At 44.8% G+C, this 19,699-nt stretch overlaps 2 protein-coding genes across 2 annotated transcripts in view; one reads left to right on the top strand and one right to left on the bottom strand.

Annotated features, from left to right (window-relative positions):
• LOC126272706 (probable salivary secreted peptide) overlaps window positions 1-2,856 on the bottom strand; it is a 31,440-nt gene extending 28,584 nt beyond the window's left edge. Inside the window, exon 1 of the mRNA XM_049975742.1 lies at window positions 2,387-2,856. Within this exon, the coding sequence (XP_049831699.1) occupies window positions 2,387-2,509 (123 nt within the window). The 5' untranslated portion in view covers window positions 2,510-2,856. The remainder of the gene's footprint in view (window positions 1-2,386) is intronic.
• LOC126272703 (protein Wnt-5b-like) overlaps window positions 1-19,699 on the top strand; it is a 542,678-nt gene that overhangs the window by 201,335 nt on the left and 321,644 nt on the right. The window lies entirely within an intron of this gene.

Here is a 19,699-nt window from a genome sequence, read left to right as displayed (position 1 = left end):
TTTAGTCAGAGAATCTTGGAACGTCAGGATGTATCTGTTTCCTGCATTCGATTGCGTCATAGGCCCAACAATGTCAACGGCACAATTCTCAAAAATGAACTGTGTATTTGATGTTTCCGTATTCATACTTCCTGAAAACGTGAATAACCTGTGGACATTTCTATTTTTTAGTAAGACTAAGCGGGTCGAAGGCGCTCTCTATTCTGGAGAATAGTGTGCATGTTGCAACAACTCGTATTTGAAGCTGCTCAATTTCCCTATTAGCAGGGCGTCTGCAGGGTCTGTGGGATCCCTCGTGACAGGTCAAACGAGGAAGGGGCGTGGGTGTCGCTGCCTCGTTGACAGTTGCGGGAAGACTGTCACACACAGGCCGACCACTCTGGCACCTGATTTCTGCGTGGCTGACAGACAGGCAGCGAAATGCGGAAGTTTTCCTCCGGACGTAACAGCGGCTGCGGGAGTCAAAAACGCAGATCTGGTTTGCTGTCTGTCAGACACGTTTCATTCTCAGCGACAGTCTGACAACGCCGTTCCATCCAGTGTTGACGGAAACCATCTTCCACAAGATGGCCCGCTGTTATATACGGAATTCGTGTTTAGAATAATTTTTTATCTCAATAGAAGCGGTAGTAGCAGAATTACACAGATGGATGGGAGAACCAAGATGAGTAGTTTGAAAAAGGAATTCAGTGGCCGGAAATGATTAAATTAGTTAGATTGTATTACAATAAACGTCTTACTCTGTGCAGCAAGAATGTAAGCTCCTAACAATTGTTCAACATGACGAGCGCCCGTCTCAATGAAAACATCATAACGGCTCATAAACCATTTCACTAACAGAACTGAAAACTGTGTTAAAAACTATTTGGCTCTATGCCTTGCACACGATGCTTTTGGTAGCGCTGTAACAGCTGCCTCAACGATACTGCCGGACGTTGGGGCCGAGCGGTTCTAGGCGCTTCAGTCCGGAACGGCACTGCTACTACGGTCGCAGGTTCGAATCCTGCCTCAGGCATGCATGTGTGTGATTTCCTTAGGTTAGTTAGGTTTAATTAGTTCTACGTCTAGGGGACTGATGACCTCAGATGTTAAGTCCCATAGTGCTCAGAGCCATTTGAACCATTTCAACGGTAATGTCCAGAACGTTCTCTTGGAAGAAAGAATTTCATTGTAGAGTTGACGAGGAATGTTGAATCTTGACCGACATGAGCCAACGTCGCATCCTCAAATAGTCCTGTGCCTATAATTCTTCGTAGCTCTTTGCAGTACTCTATACATTCGTTCGATGTTCCCAGCACCACACTCGCAAAGTTGTTGTGACGTATAATACTCCATCTTCGACAACCAGCTGTCAGCTGTAGGAGTGCTGATATTTTTAACAGTATCGGGAGTCCGATATATCAATATTTAAAAGTTTATCATAATCGGCTCTTGCTGTATCCAAGGTAGTGTCGATATATCGACGGAAAAAATGTCTTTCGTGTCTGTACAAATATCGGCTGCACATATACTGCCGTTTTAGAGCTGAATATTTGTTTTGATTAATTATTAGGTATTGTGTACATCAACAAGCTAGAAGCCTGCTTATACCCCTTACAGCAATAACTGAAATGAAAATGATGCACTTTCACTCTTGACGATAACCACTTTGCTAACAATTGTACCTGCATGTAAGTGGCACAATAAAAGGTGTATGATGAATACGTCGTTTGGTTTCGCCACATATCGGTTTTGTCCGGAACACTTCATGTCGACTTCCCTGTTTCTTCATTTCTGCCAACGCCAGCGACCTAGCAGTTGTAGTGTCAAAATTGCGTGGTGGAGCTAAACGTTGCAGTTTCAGTTGGTAGCGCCTGGCGCCGACTGCGTCGGCATTTGCCCTCAGACGTCACCGCCCACCGCAAAGACCAGTCTTGGCCTTCTAGATTTTTGTTCATCATTTTCAGGCAAGTCTTTTTGAAGAATTCCGACGTTCTTTAAAGCAACTGGTGTGCCATTTCTTCAGACTGGAAGTCGTGTTATTCCACTCGCCCTGCCACCGCCGAGTGCAGTCGGACTACTTTTACGCCATATATACTTGCTTCACATTGTCAAAGAGAAAAGTTGGGCATAATGAAAGCTCAAAAAGTAGAAGGACTCCTTAACATAGTGAAAGTAAAATTGGGTTCTACTACAATTTTCCGGCCTGAGTGGCCGAGCGGTTCCAGGGGCTACAGTCTGGAACCGCGCGACCACTGCGGTCGCAGATTCGAATCCTGCCTCGGGCATGGATGTGTGTGATGTCCTTAGGTTAGTTATATTTAATTAGTTCTAAGTTCTAGGGGACTGATGACCACAGGTGTTAAGTCCCATAGTGCTCAGAGCCATTTGAACCATTTGAACTTGCCTGCAGGATGCCGTACTCAGCCGGCGACGGTCCGTAGTCGAAAGGCGAGGCGGCGCTGGAGCAGACCAGCAGAGCTGCGACCGCGGCGGCCGCCACCGCCAGAAGCGTCGTGGAGTGTGCCATCTCTGTTTCCTCTCCTCTGTGTTGTCGCCGGCTTTAAATGTGCCGAAACGAAGGGCAGGTGGTGCCTATATACGCACGCACGGCCGCCTCCCCCACTCCTGGTTCCGCGGCTGCGACACGGCGGCGCGTGAGATCCCCTTTTCCTGTTATCGGGAAGATGACGAGACTGCGCTTCCGAGAAGGCGCTTGCTCAACAGGGGCTCGTTACGCCTTATCAGCTGCTGCCTGCCCTGGCAGTCAGTCGCGCATCTCCGCGAACAGAGCAGGGTAGCCGTAAAGGCGACGTCCCGCCTGCGACAGATCCCCGTGCAAACAGTCCGCTGTGTGCGGCTTGACACCTTCGTAAGACTGCGCTGACGTGTCTGCAGCCGCCGACGTCCGCCTCCGGAGAGGTGCGCGCACGCGCCAACATCTTGTCGCCCCTCCTGTGGGCGGCTCGCCGTCGACCGGCGCTTCCGTTCCAGCTGGGCGCCAGCGCAAAACAGCTTCTCACAGTTGCTGCACCGTTTGCATAACGTAATCTGTACGTTTCGATCCATAGTGACGTAATAAGTACTCACAGTTTGGATCGCTCTATGTAATAACATCAGATACTTCCGGAACCGTAAAAGATATCGTTATTCCTTTTTCAGTCGGATGAAGTACAAGAAATGTGATGATGATGTGATGGAGAGGGTTTTAAGGGCACACGACGGTAAGGTCTTCAGCGCCCGCTCAGTAACAGATTGAGACGGGTGTCAAGAAGAGACTCAGAACAATAAGATTAAACAGAACATAAGACACAGGAAACAAGCTTGGAAAATTATGTGCTTACCCACACCGAAGTGTGGAACGAAGCATGCTGCCACCAGTAAAATATGGACAACTCAGGAAGAAAATGGTATAGGGAGCTAAAGCAAATATAGCAGATGGAAGTGGCCGGCTGACCGCAAGGAGAAGGGGAGGAGCCAGCCACTGTGCAATACACTAAAACCTCCAGCCTGAAAGTTTAGGCCAGAGTCCAGACGCATCACACACACGTCTCATCATTAGCTAAAACACAGGGCAGATCCCCATCAACTTGTGCTTCTGCCCTTGCATCACGGTATAAAATGCAGTCTGTTAAGTTGTGCCGGACAGAGATGTGCACACCACAAGCTTAACACGCTGGAATTTAAAGGTTTCGACAATAATACGTCTTTAATAGTGCCGGGAAATTGGATGAAATACAAGAAAACCTCACAAGACGATGTACGTTCCATTTCACGGCACTATTAAAGACGTATTACTGTCGAAACATCTAAATGTCAGCGTGTTTAAAACCTTGTATAACTTTGCATTTTTCGATTTGCTGTTTTTATTACGAAAATAGCGTCCATTGCTGACCTTCCTTCTCGAAAACCCCGTTATCCTTCGATAAAGAAACCGAATCCAATTCGGCAGGACGGCGATTCAAGCACCATATATTCATTCAAATTCAGCTTTTTCGTCGCTCCCATAATCGCTAAAGGTACAGATTGGGATATTGCCTTTGAAAAAAGACACGGACGATTTCCTTCTGATTCCTTCCACAATCCAAGCTTGTGCTCCATCTGTAATGATCATTTTACATTTTAAACTCTGATTCCCTCTATAATTTTCACAATCGTTGGGATTGACTGTTTTAAAGTAGATATTAAAGATAAGTAAATGAATACAAAAAAATATTGTGAAAGACTCGACGTGAAAAACCTGGAAATTTGTGGGAAGCTCCTGTGGGACCAAGCTGCTTAGGTCATCGGTCCCTAGACCTACACATTACTTACTCTAACTTAAACTAACTTACGCTAAGGACAACACACACACCCATGCCCGAGGGAGGACTCGAACCTCCGATTTGAAAAAAAAAAAAAACTGTTGTGAGTGACCAATTGTAACATTTTAATTAGTTACGTTTGGGCACCACCTACGACAATCGATATGATTGTAGATAAAAAGTTATCAAAGTTTCTGGAATGTGAGTTAAGTGGAAAAACAGATATGTCATAAAAAACACAGGAGTATCCTAGGATATCATTTTACAAAACAGTTACGTGGTAGAGAATTATACAATCCTGGAAATGGAAAAAAGAACACATTGACACCGGTGTGTCAGACCAACAATACTTGCTCCGTACACTGCGAGAGGGCGGTACAAGCAATGATCACACGCACAGCACAGCGGACACACCAGGAACCGCGGTGTTGGCCGTCGAATGGCGCTAGCTGCGCAGCATTTGTGCACCGCCGCCGTCAGTGTCAGCCAGTTTGCCGTGGCATACGGAGCTCCATCGCAGTCTTTAACACTGGTAGCATGCCGCGACAGCGTGGACGTGAACCGTATGTGCAGTTGACGGACTTTGAGCGAGGGCGTATAGTGGGCATGCGGGAGGCCGGGTGGACGTACCGCCGAATTGCTCAACACGTGGGGCGTGAGGTCTCCACAGTACATCCATGTTGTCGCCAGTGGTCGGCGGAAGGTGCACGTGCCCGTCGACCTGGGACCGGACCGCAGCGACGCACGGATGCACGCCAAGACCGTAGGATCCTACGCAGTGCCGTAGGGGACCGCACCGCCACTTCCCAGCAAATTAGGGACACTGTTGCTCCTGGGGTATCGGCGAGGACCATTCGCAACCGTCTCCATGAAGCTGGGCTACGGTCCCGCACACCGTTAGGCCGTCTTCCGCTCACGCCCCAACATCGTGCAGCCCGCCTCCAGTGGTGTTGCGACAGGCGTGAATGGAGGGACGAATGGAGACGTGTGGTCTTCAGCGATGAGAGTCGCTTCTGCCTTGGTGCCAATGATGGTCGTATGCGTGTTTGGCGCCGTGCAGGTGAGCGCCACAATCAGGACTGCATACGACCGAGGCACACAGGGCCAACACCCGGCATCATGGTGTGGGGAGCGATCTCCTACACTGGCCGTACACCTCTGGTGATCGTCGAGGGGACACTGAATAGTGCACGGTACATCCAAACCGTCATAGAACCCATCGTTCTACCATTCCTAGACCGGCAAGGGAACTTGCTGGTCCAACAGGACAATGCACGTCCGCATGTATCCCGTGCCACCCAACGTGCTCTAGAAGGTGTAAGTCAACTACCCTGGCCAGCAAGATCTCCGGATCTGTCCCCCATTGAGCATGTTTGGGACTGGATGAAGCGTCGTCTCACGCGGTCTGCACGTCCAGCACGAACGTTGGTCCAACTGAGGACTGATTCGCTAGGTGGAAATGGCATGGCAAGCCGTTCCACAGGACTACATCCAGCATCTCTACGATCGTCTCCATGGGAGAATAGCAGCCTGCATTGCTGCGAAAGGTGGACATACACTGTACTAGTCCGACATTGTGCATGCTCTGTTGCCTGTGTCTATGTGCCTGTGGTTCTGTCAGTGTGATCATGTGATGTATCTGACCCCAGGAATGTGTCAATAAAGTTTCCCCTTGCTGGGACAATGAATTCACGGTGTTCTTATTTCAATTTCCAGGAGTGTAGATCACAAGCAGACAACAATTTAGCTACCGCTAAGGATCAGACATGTTGTTTCCAAAACGGTAGGAGGGTGTAAAAGATTCGAAGAACAGTAACAATAGCATCAGAAAAGAGCTTAATATTTGTAGCCTTAGGGAAAAATAGTATAAAAAATAGAAGACACCTGAACGAACTCATAAAGTGAATGAACTACGAAAGAGGACTTCTCGAAACTAGAAACTAAAAATCAAGGCTACGAAGAACAATTCGCATATCGATAGAGTACGTAGCAGGCATGCATTTGTCGCATAAAATACGTCATATAGGATTGCGTCACCTGCTTGTAGAATGGATAGCATCTTGGATCTTCATAGTAGACTGTTTACACAAACCGGAAAAAGAGCGATCATTGTCAAAGACGAAAACTCCGTGTGGATAGCGGCTTCCCTATTGCCCAACACACGGGGTACACACGATACGAAAAGCAGGATTGCGTTCATATTATTCCGCACAGTAACATCACTCACCACATTCCCTCCCGATCTGCTCACTTGACCACAAGTCACACGTCACAACTGAAGTAGCAGAACTCGCACAATATTGAATACTGAACGTTCGCTAAAACCGTGAATTAAACGTTATATGAAACGGGAAGTAACAAATTTCGTTCAAGAGATAAAAAAGTGAAAATGCAATGGTTGAAATTCGGTCTGCATCCGAAATCGTTTCGCTTTGGTCGCTTATTAAGAACTTGTGTTCGATCTGCAAAACAGTCAACAGGTTAAGAAACAGAAAGATCTTAAGAATTTATGTTAATTGAATCTTCAGCCGGTTCTTGGTAGAACAACATTATAATAAATTAAAAGTGCTAGTTTGCTTTTGTTCTACAGTATTACTTTTATTGTGTTAATCGGTTTTCTACTTACAAGACCATCTTCAGATATTTACTGACTATTATCACTAAAGAAGTTAAAACATTGGAAGAGAAATTACACTTCTAGATTAGAGAAATGTACATTAAATAACATGATGATAACAAGATGTAAAAAGTAAAAAACTGAACAGCAAAGAAATAGAAACGGTGTAAACAGGAAAAAGCTTTAACGCAAAACACGAACAGTAAGCCTACATAAAGGTTTATATTAATAAACAAAAACAATAAAATAAAAAAAAAATTAGTACTTGACAACGGTAACGCAGGAGCGCGATACTCAAACCAATTAAAATACTTTGTATTTTTTACATTGTATTACCACAACACTGTCAAAGATGTTATTTACGGTACATTTCTGCTTCAATTTAGATGTGTAACTTCTCTTCCAATGTTGTTTACGAACATTGTAACGTCTTTGGCAACAATAGATATTAAGTATCTGAAGATGGCCTTGTAAGCCGAAAACCGGTTAAGACAATAAGAGCAATACTGTAGAACACAAGCAAGCTAGCGCTTCATTTACTAACTAATTTAGTTTATATTCGACGAACGCCCCGTACTGTGATTTTCATCGTTCCAAAATAGACTTACATAATTACACTTTAAGAAGTAGAGAACGAAACAAAATTTGTTACGGAACTATTGTAGAAGTCTGCACTGGAATAAATAGATCAGGAATCGACCAAATATTGAAGTCCCTTAGATTTGTTGACTGCTGATTTAGGAATCCGTGATCGCGACGCAACTGACGATTCGGATACTGGTAGAGAGAACAGGAAAATGAAGGCCAAATTACGAACAACCGATAGTCTCGTACCGACGGCGCGAATCCGTCACTAGCAGGCTATGCTGGCGACACAAGCACGGTGTCCATTACGTAACCTTCAAGCGCGTTAGAATACAAATGGCGTTTGTGACGACTGGTGAGTGGCAATGGGCAGTATTTCCCCGCAATTCCGCTTCAACCTTTCCACCAGCGAATGCAGCATTTGTATTAGACGCTATCCTATCACAGTGACTGGAATTGCCAACGCACACTGTTGAATTGCATTACGGAAAATGACATGTGGCTGAAGGTTTGGGGCGCTTTTAAGTACAACATGAACGGTTTGGAGTCCTAGGTACTCTCTACGCTTCCGGTAACTCCAGATGAACACGTTGGTGCCCCTCGGGCCCTTATGCAAGCTCTTGTTAGACATGGCAGTCACTGATGGTGTTGTAAGATTTCCTCCTGAGGGATATCGTGTCAAATTCTGTCCAATTGGCGCATTAGATCGTCAAAACCACGAGCCAGTTCGAGGGCTGTGCTCATAACGTTCTAAACGTTCTCATTTGGGGAGAGATTCGGCGAGCATGGTTTGTCAAGCAAGAAGGCAAGCAGAAAAATCTCTCTCCGTAGGCGGGCGGGTATTATCTTGCTGAAATGTAAGCCCAGGATGGCTTGCCATACAGGGAACCCGGAACCTAAAAATGATGAAATTTTGGGTTTTCCGTTTACTGTGAAATTAAATACTACAGATCTTCCTCTTTAAGAGGACATATTAATCTTACCTGTAGCTCAACTCCAAGTATCGAACATATTATTTTCAATAATGTGCTGTAGAGGGCATGTCGCGATATTGAATTTCCATGGATACATGTTCATTGAAAACATCGTTTTTCAAAACTTCCGGTCTTTCCAACATGTTGGCAACATGATTTGATAGGCAATTGTTTTGTCTGCGTATTGTAGAGTTTACAGGAGGAAGAAGCCTCCTCCGAGGTACACTAGTGGAACTGTGGCAATTTCTACGACCTTGGGAAATGATTCTGAAAATAGTGAGGTTATTCATGAAGTGAAATCTGCTACTGTCTCTAGCACAAGCAAGAAGTCACATGGATCAACTGAAAAATACTGCAGTTTATTGGAGAAGTGTAGTGAGGATAATGTGAACGAAATAATTAACATTTCATTGCTCTCAATAGTGATTGAGAGTTCAGTACTGTGTAAGGAATGTTGCAAATTGAGTATGCCAGTAAATGTCAAGCGACACACAGGACTTGCAGCAGAAATCTGTCTCCATTGTACTAGTTGTCATTCATTTTGGAACTCAGAATATGTCGAAATAGGCCAAGGTGAAACTGATAGTGAGAAAAGCAAGTACTACGGTGTAAATATTAGATGTGTTTATGCTCTAAGGTCATTCGGTAAGGGATACTCTGCTGGTCAAATGTTTTGTGGTGTAATGAATCTGCCACCACCACCAACGAAATTCTCAAAATATAACTCGGTTATTGGATCCTGTGTTGAAGATATTTCCCAAGAATCCATGAAAGAAGCTGTGGAGGAGACTGTGGCGGTGAATGAAGAAATTCCAGATGTTCAGAATCCATGGGACCTGACTGTTGCGCTAGATGGTACGTGGCAGAAGCGCGGACACACTTCACATAATGGTGTAATACCGGCAACAAGTGCTGATACTACAAAAGTTATAGATGTTGTAGTTAAATCCAAGCACTGTAGGTGTCCTAAAATAGTGAAGGATGAGCATGCAGAAAACTGTCGAAGGATTACAGTGGGTCTAGTGGGGCCAAGGAAGTTTCCGGTGTGAAAGACATTGTCAGTCGCTCTCTTTGTGGTGCAAGGTCAGATACCTACAGTTCCTGAGTGATGGTGATTCTAAATCTTTTGCTGCTGTGTCTGAGCTGAAACCTTATGAAAATGATGTTACCATTACTAAACAGAAACGTATGGGAACAAGTCTGCGTCGACTAAAGACCACAATGAAAGGCCAAGTACTCAGTGATGGAAAACCTTTGGGTGGAGCTAAAAGATAGACAGACGAGGTAATCAACAGATCGCAGAGCGACTATGGACTGGCAATAAGACAAAATACTCACAGTGTTGATGCAATGGGAAAGGCTGTAATGGCACTTTACTACCACACCTTATCGACTGACGAGGAAACACTACATGGCCCGCATCTCGTGGTCGTGCGGTAGCGTTCTCGCTTCCCACGCCCGGGTTCCCGGGTTCGATTCCCGGCGAGGTCAGGGATTTTCTCTGCCTCGTGATGGCTGGGTATTGTGTGATGTCGTTAGGTTTAAGTAGTTCTCGGGGACTGATGACCATAGCTGTTAAGTCCCATAGTGCTCAGAGCCATTTTTTAAACCACTACATGGACTATGCCCACAGGACCCAATTCCTGGTGCAAGTACAACAAATGTCAGGGATCTGAACGTGTATACAAGCATCATCACAGTCTACCAGAAACTGTCATGAAGGCTATAAAACCAATTTTCAGAGATCTTTCTGCAACTGAACTTTTGAAGGAATGCCTCCGGTGGACGTACACAAAATCAATATGAGAGTGTGAATAATGTAATTTGGACCAGAATCCCAAAAAATGTGTTCGTGGAAGTTCATACTCTTCATTTTGGAGTATATGATGCCATCGCTGCGTACAACAAAGGTAACATTATAAAGTGCAATGCGCTGCAGAAGTTGGATGTGATGCCCGGAAAGTACATGGTGAGTTTAATGATGTCGATAGACAATGAGAGGAAACGGGATGCTGATAGGAAAGAAAAGAAGTGTGAGAGGCAAGCCAGACAAAGAATGAAAGGTGTGAAAAGAAGCCTAGATAGGGAGATGTCTAGTGACAGTGAAAACCCCTCTTATGGTGCTAGGCTCCACTAAAATGTTAGTGAAACTTTGAAACTCGTTTTCCACAAGTTCACTTTTTTACCATATAAGGAGCATTTTCTGCTAAACTATTACAGATAAAGACTTAAAATTTTCAAGGAATGTAAACAGTGCCAATATACACCTTGTATCGTAGCCTTTTTGTGATACATAATTGATAACAGATTTTATTTCAAAAATACTATGCCAAAAAATGTGTGAATTATTTTCAGTAACAAAATAATTAATATCATCCCAAAAACACCAATAAATTAAAATCCATATGGTACATGGTATTAAACATATGTAATATTGTACTGTAAAAGTTTCATCATTCTGGTGTTAATAGTTAATAAGAAAATGTTCCTTACATTTAACATTGGAGGTATAGCACGTCCCGGGCCCCCTGAAGTACAAGAAAACGGGGCGTAGAACATCGCCCAGGTACCTGTATCTCTGGCCTATGTCGGGCGACTGTGAAGTTGTATCCCACTGCTGTCCAAGACATCTCCAGACACGTTTTTGCTGGTCATTGGGGCTCATTTCGAAGTTGGACTCATCACTAAAGACAGTTCTACTCCAGAGAATGAGATCCGAGGCCAAAGACGTGTGTCGACCGCCACGGACAGGAGTGGGATACCAACTTGACAGTCGTCCGCAGTACGACCCTAGAGTCCGGACTGATGATCTGGGGTGCCATTTCATTTCATAGGGGGAATGCTTCACAGTACAGCGGTATGTCGACGACATTATACACCGCGTTTTGTTCTCCTTCATGGCAAGCCATCGTGGCCTTACATTTCAGCACGATAATGCCTGCCCGCACACAGCGACAGTTTCTACTGCTTGTCTTCCTTCTTGCCATACCCTATCTTCACCAGCTTGGTCGCCGGATCTCCCCCTAGTTGACTATGTTTGGAGCACTATGGGCAGGGCCCTCAAACCAGCTCGGGATTTTGACATGTAATGCACCAAGTAGACAGAATTTGGCAGGAGGAGATCCAACAACTCTGCAAATCAATGTCAAGTCGAACAAATGTTTGCATAAGGGCCAGACGTGGGCCAGCGGGCTACTCCGGCCTTGGAAGGCCCGACGGTACCGATCGGCCGCCGTGTCATCTTCAGCCCAGAGGCGTCACTGGATACGGATATGCAGGGGCACGTGGTCAGCACACCGCTCTCCCAGCCGTTTTGTCAATCTACGAGACCGGAGCCGCTACTTCTCAGCCAAGGAGCTCTTCAGTGTGCCTCACAAGGGCTGAGAGCCCCCTACTTGCCAAAGCGCCCGGCAGACCGGATGGTCACCGATCCTAGTGCTAGCCCAGCCCGATAGCGCTTAACTTCGGTGATCTGACGGGAATCGGTGTTACCACTGCGGCGAGGCCGTTGGCCAACGGGTTACTGACTTACTCAATTTATGAAACTCTTTCTCTTCAATAAATAATCCATTTTTTCTGAAATTGTAATCATTTTTGTCTGTACATGTACATCACATCTACCGATTTCCGTCCCATTCAGGTAGTTCCTTTGTGGTGCACCTGTTTTTTCCTCCTTTTTCTTAGAATGTGCTTCAGCAAGACAATACCCGGCGATACTTGTCTAGGAATGTGCAACCCTTCGTCGAAGAACGAGGTTACCATTGATTTTCTGGTGCACGCTTCAGCCTAACAAGTTTCCCATCAAAGATGAGCTTTCTGTACAGAGCGAGGAACTGGGAACACTGATCAGCACACTGGACTTGCATCCCTGAAGGCAGTTGTTTGAATCTAATTCAGGTTTTCTGTGCTATCTGCAATTCACTGGTATCTCTGGAAAGATTATGGCCGATTTTCTTCTCCACCCTTCCCCAATCTAGGCGTGTACTCAGTCTCTTAGGACCTTATCGTCGAAATGAAACCGCAAGGTTCCTTTCTTCATTATTCCTGAAGTACACTCGCTCGGCAATTCGTCCGCCACGATCCTGTAGCTACCATCGTTCAGGGTTATGTGTGATCAGGTAAAAGCGAAAGGAGTGCGATTTTCTACTCAGCGACAATTAGTCAGTGTCCTGTAAACGGCGCCCAAAGACATTTGCGCTCATAGAACATCGAGGAAAAGTCCACTAATTATCCTGCCCTAACTCCGCAGCTTGTCGGACAGAGACTCTTACGTGTTGTTTTACTTTATAGCCCCCACTGATGGTTAAAGAGCACTGGAAATACTCGAACAAGGACGGTAGTGCCAATATTTTTGCAATAGACAGTGATCATAATTTCTCGTACCCTCTATGTTTCATTATTCAGAGTTCAAATGGTTCAAATGGCTCTGAGCACTATGGGACTTAACAGCTGTGGTCATCAGTCCCCTAGAACTTAGAACTACTTAAACCTAACTAACCTAAGGACATCACACACATCCATGCCCGAGGCAGGATTCGAACCTGCGACCGTAGCAGTAGCGCGGTTCCGGACTGAGTGCCTTAACCGCGAGACCACCGCGGCCGGCATTATTCAGAGTGTTCTACATCTACATCTACAGACATACTCCGCAATCCAACATACGGTGCGTGGCGGAGGGGACTTCGTACCACAACTAGCATCTTCTCTTCCTGTTGCACTCCCAAACAGAACGAGGGAAAAATGACTGCCTATATGCCTCTGTAGGAGCCCTAATCTCTATTATCTTATCTTTGTGGTATTCCCGCGAAATATAATATGGCGGCAGTAAAATTGTACTGCAGTCAGCCTCTAATGCTGGTTCTCTAAATTTCCTCAGTAGCGATTCACGAAAATAACGCCTCCTTTCCTCTAGAGACTCCCACCCGAGTTCCTGAAGCATGATGATCAAACCTACCAGTAACAAATCTAGCAGCCCGCCTCTGAAATGCTTCTATGTCCTCCCTCAATCCGATCTGATAGGGATCCCAAACACTCGAGCAGTACTCAAGAATAGGTCGTATTAGTGTTTTATAAACGGTCTCCTTTACAGATGAACCACATCTTCCCAAAATTGTACCAATGAACCGAAGACGACTGTACGCCTTCCCCACAACTGCCATTACATGCTTGTCCTACTTCATATCTACTTGTAAGCAAGTGTCATCTGAAGCTGCACTTTGATGATGCGGTCTCAAGCATCTCTCAGCGATCGTTGATTTCTATTTCTAACAACGCCAAATCATAGTTTTGTTTACTTTGGCTTTCTTTTTATGACATATGATTAAACTTCAGAGCGGCCGTCTGAATTAACGCGGATGTTTGTTGACACTTCCATGTCAAACGTATAAGCACACAAAGCGCACGAACTGAAGACTACGGAAATTTAAGCGTAATTATTGAAGTCGCCATCCACTGGAGTGGATGAGGACATTGGGAGTGGAGGTAGTCCGTGATTTTGTGAGCAATTAGTTTCCAGGAATACTGGGCTCAAATCTGAGATTTTTGTATGGGCGCAGATTTCATTGGGCAGAGGTTTCGTATTTCATGCGTTGGCGTTCATAGTCTCCTCTCTCATACTGAATTATCAAGAATCAGAACCCTTCAAATATTCTCTTAACCTTCAGAATTGTTACATTTTTATGTATCTAACTTGTGGTTAACAGTCCACTTTTTCACATTTGTGCTTTTTAAGGGATGCAAGTTCCAGAAAAGGTGATGTATGTTGAGGCTATGAGTAGCATAGTACTAACCGTGTAGCTCCACAGAGAACCCGACAAGAACGAGTAGGCAACGGTTTGCGCACAGACGTAGATGATGAAGCTTTTCCTGAAAGGGTAAATGTAAGGACAGACAGTAGCTTTTGTACGCCATCACAACATACGTTTCAAAATAGAAATGTTGTTAATATTATCCTTGCAACACGAAAGTAAGCAACAGCAGTCCAGTTTTGTCCACTCATCAATTCGAAATTTATAAGATCAAATCAAATTTACAGCGACGATATGTAGCATGCTCTTGAGCGACTGGTCATATTTGACACTAGTGTTAGTTATATTCATCTTGTGTTAGTACCAACGAAGATACATGGGAAATATTTTTGTGTCCCAGTGTTTAAGAGGCGTTGAGTCATAACCCTTTCTGCCATGGAAAGGTTTATGCTAATACAATGAAATGAATTGTTAATTATCAAGTTCCAGAAATTTTTAGCATCTTGGTAGCAGCTAACTGCAAAGGTAATAAAACTAGAGCTGAATATGGAGAAATTAATCTCAGTTGTACAACATATTTTGTTTGGAAAGTCTGTGAAAGGAAAAGTAATTTTTAAATAATCTGGTTGATAGAAAACGTGAAATTTTCTGTCGCGTTTGACATCATCACTTGAGAAGATTATTGTTAACTGCCCCATCAAAATTCAGTTTGTCAGACTGTTCAACAAACAGATGTGAACAGATAAAGTATCCCATCGGTGTTCGACATATTACGTGGTTTAACGATTGCATTGAATATCAAGGGAGTTACTCTTTAAGAATGCAGTCGGAGGTTCATTGCCTGTTCTGTCCTTCCGGAATAGTATCAGCGCTTTCGTAATTAAATACCTTAATCAAAAAGGCGTGATCGTTCAACGTTTGTTTACTAGAGACTTATAAGCGCATTTAAACACTCGGTCTGCGAAGTGACTACACCGGTTTTCGTGCCGCGATGCACTTGAATGGGTCAGTGGACAGCGACGAGCCGCGAGGCGGACATTACCGACAGCGGCGGACGCAGTGGCAGCGAGGTGCCTGCGCGGAGTCGAGGTAGCTGGCGCAGACTGCCAGTTACTGTTTAGAGCCACGCATCGAGGCGAAATTAGGTGCGGAAAATAGTCTGAAGAGTTACCTGTACTAGATGTTGTCACAGAATATCTGACACAAGAATTTTCCCGCGCAGTATCACGTTTGGTACCGCAATATTTGTACATTTACATTTTCTTAAAAAATTGCTATTCACTCATAATGTTTTTATGATTTGCTGCTGATTTTTACTGAGAAGGGCTTATCCCGTAACAAAAAATTCCCTAATATAAATGTCTACTGGGTTCGCTTTGATGGATACGTTGCCGCTCTGGGTTCCACACATGTTGGCAAAGACTGTCTGGTAATTTGGTCACTATAGCACTTCGCGATCATGTGAATGTACAAACATACCTGGATTAAAAAATCTGTCTTTCAAAGAGACATTACGTTAACACCATTGCACACTGCTCGTATCTTGACAGTTGCCTCAGAACATTCGTGGCAAGCTGAATGAGTGGGAGCAAGTCACTCCGCAATAAACGTCCTCCAAAACATCACCTCTGGTCTGAACTAAACCCTCCATACACTACAGTTTAAGAGCCTCGTTGGGCCTTAAAAGAAAAAAAGACAATATCGCGATTAGTCGGGTGATGCTATCCACCTACAATCGCTTCCAGTCTGTCTTGTTCGGCACATTGAAGACGTGTAGCTGCAGTAATAGCCTTTTGCGAGGTATCCCCAGCAGCTGTCCACAGCGTTCAGCTTCCTTTGCAACGTTTGCTCGGAAACTGGTGGTCATGGACCTGCATTCACTTACAGCAATGCCCGCATCTCGTGGTCGTGCGGTAGCGTTCTCGCTTCCCGCGCCCGGGTTCGATTCCTGGCGGGGTCAGGGATTTTCTCTGCCTCGTGATAGCTGAGTGTTGTCCTTAGGTTAGTTAGGTTTAAGTAGTTCTAAGTTCTAGGGGACTGATGACCATAGCTGTTAAGTCCCATAGTGCTCAGAACCACTTACAGCAGTAAGTCCTGTTAGGTTTGAAACCGAATTTATTGATTCGGTGTGACATTATATCCAATCCCTGTCATTTAGTATTTTCACACGATCACCCTGAAACCTCCCCTTAATCAAATTTATGAATTAATGTGCTGGTAACCCCTTACGTTATTTGATTTTCAAACAGCTGACGAAAACTGAACGTACTCAGACATTTCTCTCTTTACTTATTCTGATCATCACTAAACTGACACACCATATTTTTAGCGCAACGCAATCTGACTTTCAATAATCCGTACAAAAGAATGGCCGTGGATAACAGTAACCTATACCTTTCATGAATCACTTACTTCACAAAAATCTTCGTTACTCGAACTACTGCAATACAGCGAGCGCCAGTACGGCCATCTAAATAAAGGATTCTAACTACTGAAGGCACTAACTACTGATAGGCACAGTTAGCAAATGAAAGATTTCGATCGAGAACAAACAATGTATTTACCTTAATAATGTTCAAAAGTCATAATATATATTAGTTCATGACATCCAGTCAAAATTCGTATATATATATATATATATATATATATATATATATATAGAGAGAGAGAGAGAGAGAGAGAGAGAGAGAGAGAGAGAGACGTCCAGATCGTCCGCTCTCAAAACTCTGCCATCTCTCTTCCCACATCCACCACTGCTGGCGGCGCACCTCCAACTGCGCAACCCTACGCGCTGTTCACATCCAACTGCCCAACACTACAATAGCGAATATTCCAACAATGCCAACCAGCCACAGACTGCACTCAGCACAGCCAGTGATTTTTATACAGAGCGCTGCGTGACGTTACCAACATAAAAACCTAAACAGCCTGCTTACAACCTTTCCTATGCCTTGTTGCGTGCGGTACAACATTGTTTTTAGACAACTCGAACAGTCCTCGCTGACACACCAACAAATCGGCCAAGTTAATTGACGGTGTGGTCACTGCCACGTCCAAAGATAATAAGTCCTTCCTGATATTCTGCCATGTCTCCAAGGCGACCTATCTTACAGCGCTGATTCCATACAACCGCAGTGCCATGACGTCCATCAGTGACGGAGTATCACATGCCCGCTTGGTGAAAGTGCTGCGCCATCAACAGCGTACCAAAGCGACCAGCGTGCTTATTTAAGGGAATGATTAATATTTCTGTCGGGTGACCTTAACTGCATGAGTAAACTGTTACCTCCACCAGCATGACACTGTCGACGACTACTTACGTGTGCGACATTCGCGCCAACAGTTCCAAATCCATTAGGATTATCTAGATCTGTGGTTTCACAGTTTGCAGAGCAGGCATTGTGTTGACCACTCTAACATCTCTCTATGAAACTGTACGGCAAGGTTTAGCTGTTGTCAGGTATCGTGACGAGATCTTGGGACCTCATGAACCGTTGTTGCGAGGTGCTGCTGGCTAAACTCCGAATCCAAGGACGGTAATGCTCGACCTCATAGAGCGTCCGACGTTAACGTTTTCTTGGAAACAGAAGATATTCCACGCCTGGCGTGGCCTGCTCGCTCTCCCGATTTGAATCCCATAGAGCCACTATGAAGACGAGATGTATCTAGTCAGCATCCACCAACCACTCTCCAAGACGTGCGAGCAGATCTGCAAGAAGATGGGCCTTATTGCCTCAACGTGAGACTGATGACTTCGTTCACAGCATCCCCTGTCGTTGTCGGGCCTGTATTGCTGCAAGAGGTGGCCACACCCCATACTGAGCACATTAACCAGTTGTCGGAATGTGTGCGCAAACCTGGTGTGTTGGAAAAAGTGAAGAACATTTTTTCTTCCGTTACGCTTGTTGCAGTTGTTTACATTCTGTATTCTACACATTGTTCCTACTTTACTATCACTTGTTTATAGTGTTTTGTGGCAAAATAAATGCAATCTTGCAAAATATCCGTTTTTTGCTTTAATTTTGGACAGCAGTGTATAATATTGCCTTCCAGTACATCTCGCTTGCATAGGCCCTCTAAATATTCCGTCTGCCTCTCAGCTTCCCCTTCTTTGCTTAGGCTTGGTTTTCCATCCGACCTTTTGATATTCATACAGCTGTTCTCGAGTTTATATACGTCTGAAACATAAGAAGTGTACTTAACGCAACAACCCTACATCTCTACTCTGCAAGCAATTTTAATGTGTGTGGCGGAGGGTGCTTTTTGTACCACTATCCTTCCTCCTTTTCCTGTCCAGTAGCAAATGGTTCGCTGGAAGAACGATTGTTGGTAAGACATTGTGTGAGCTCGAACCTCTGTAAGTTTAACTTCATGACCTTTTCACGTGACATAAGCAGAAGAAAGCAACATACTGGTTAGTGATCACATAGTGATGCAGAACGCCTCTCTTGCACGTCTGCCACTAGAGAAGGCTCAGCGTCTTTGTGACGCTTTCGCGCTTACTTGTAACGGAAAGAGCTGCTCTTCTTTCAATCTTCTCTGTTTTCTGTAACTATGTAATCTGGTGCAGGCCCCAGAATAACAAGCAGTATTTGGGTATCAAGCATATGAGGTTTTGTAAGTTTTCTCCTTTCTGTGTGAATCACATTTTCTGATGTTTCTTCCAATCATTCTCACGCTGACGCCCATCATACCTGCGATTATTGTGATATGGTGATTTTAGTTTATCTCCCTGTCGGAGGTTCGGGTCCTCCCTCGGGTATGGGTGTGTGTGCCGCCCTTAGCGTATGTTAGTTTAAGTTAGAGTAAATAGTGTGTAAGCTTTGGGACCGATGACCTCAGCAGTTTGGTCCCATAACTCCTTACCAGAAATGATTTTAGTTTAAAACACTTCATACACGCATTTCTAGACATTTGGGGGACGTGACAGCATGCAGGGGTTGTACTGTTATCGTGTGACCATACAATAATGGATTTTTCTCCCTTTTCATGCGCAGTATCTTACATTTGTTTATGTTGACGGTCAGCTGCCAATATCTCCCTCCAGGCTTCGATCTTCTGCAGACATTCTTGCATTTCACTGCAATTTTCCACCGTTGCTACTTCTCTGAATACTCATCATCCAGGAAGTACCTCATGGGACTTCCGACATTATCAACAAAGTCTTTTATATACTTTAAGGGTGAAAAATAACGATGCACCACGGAGGAATTATCCGTATGAGACGGGATTTGGGAAATGTGATGCACATACACTCCTGGAAATGGAAAAAAGAACACATTGACACCGGTGTGTCAGACCCACCATACTTGCTCCGGACACTGCGAGAGGGCTGTACAAGCAATGATCACACGCACGGCACAGCGGACACACCAGGAACCGCGGTGTTGGCCGTCGAATGGCGCTAGCTGCGCAGCATTTGTGCACCGCCGCCGTCAGTGTCAGCCAGTTTGCCGTGGCATACGGAGCTCCATCGCAGTCTTTAACACTGGT

Source organism: Schistocerca gregaria, chromosome 5, assembly GCF_023897955.1.
Source record: "Schistocerca gregaria isolate iqSchGreg1 chromosome 5, iqSchGreg1.2, whole genome shotgun sequence".
Classification (NCBI taxonomy): Eukaryota; Metazoa; Arthropoda; class Insecta; order Orthoptera; family Acrididae; genus Schistocerca; species Schistocerca gregaria.
Note: the sequence above shows the minus strand (reverse complement) of the source record. Positions and strands in the feature narration are given on the sequence as shown.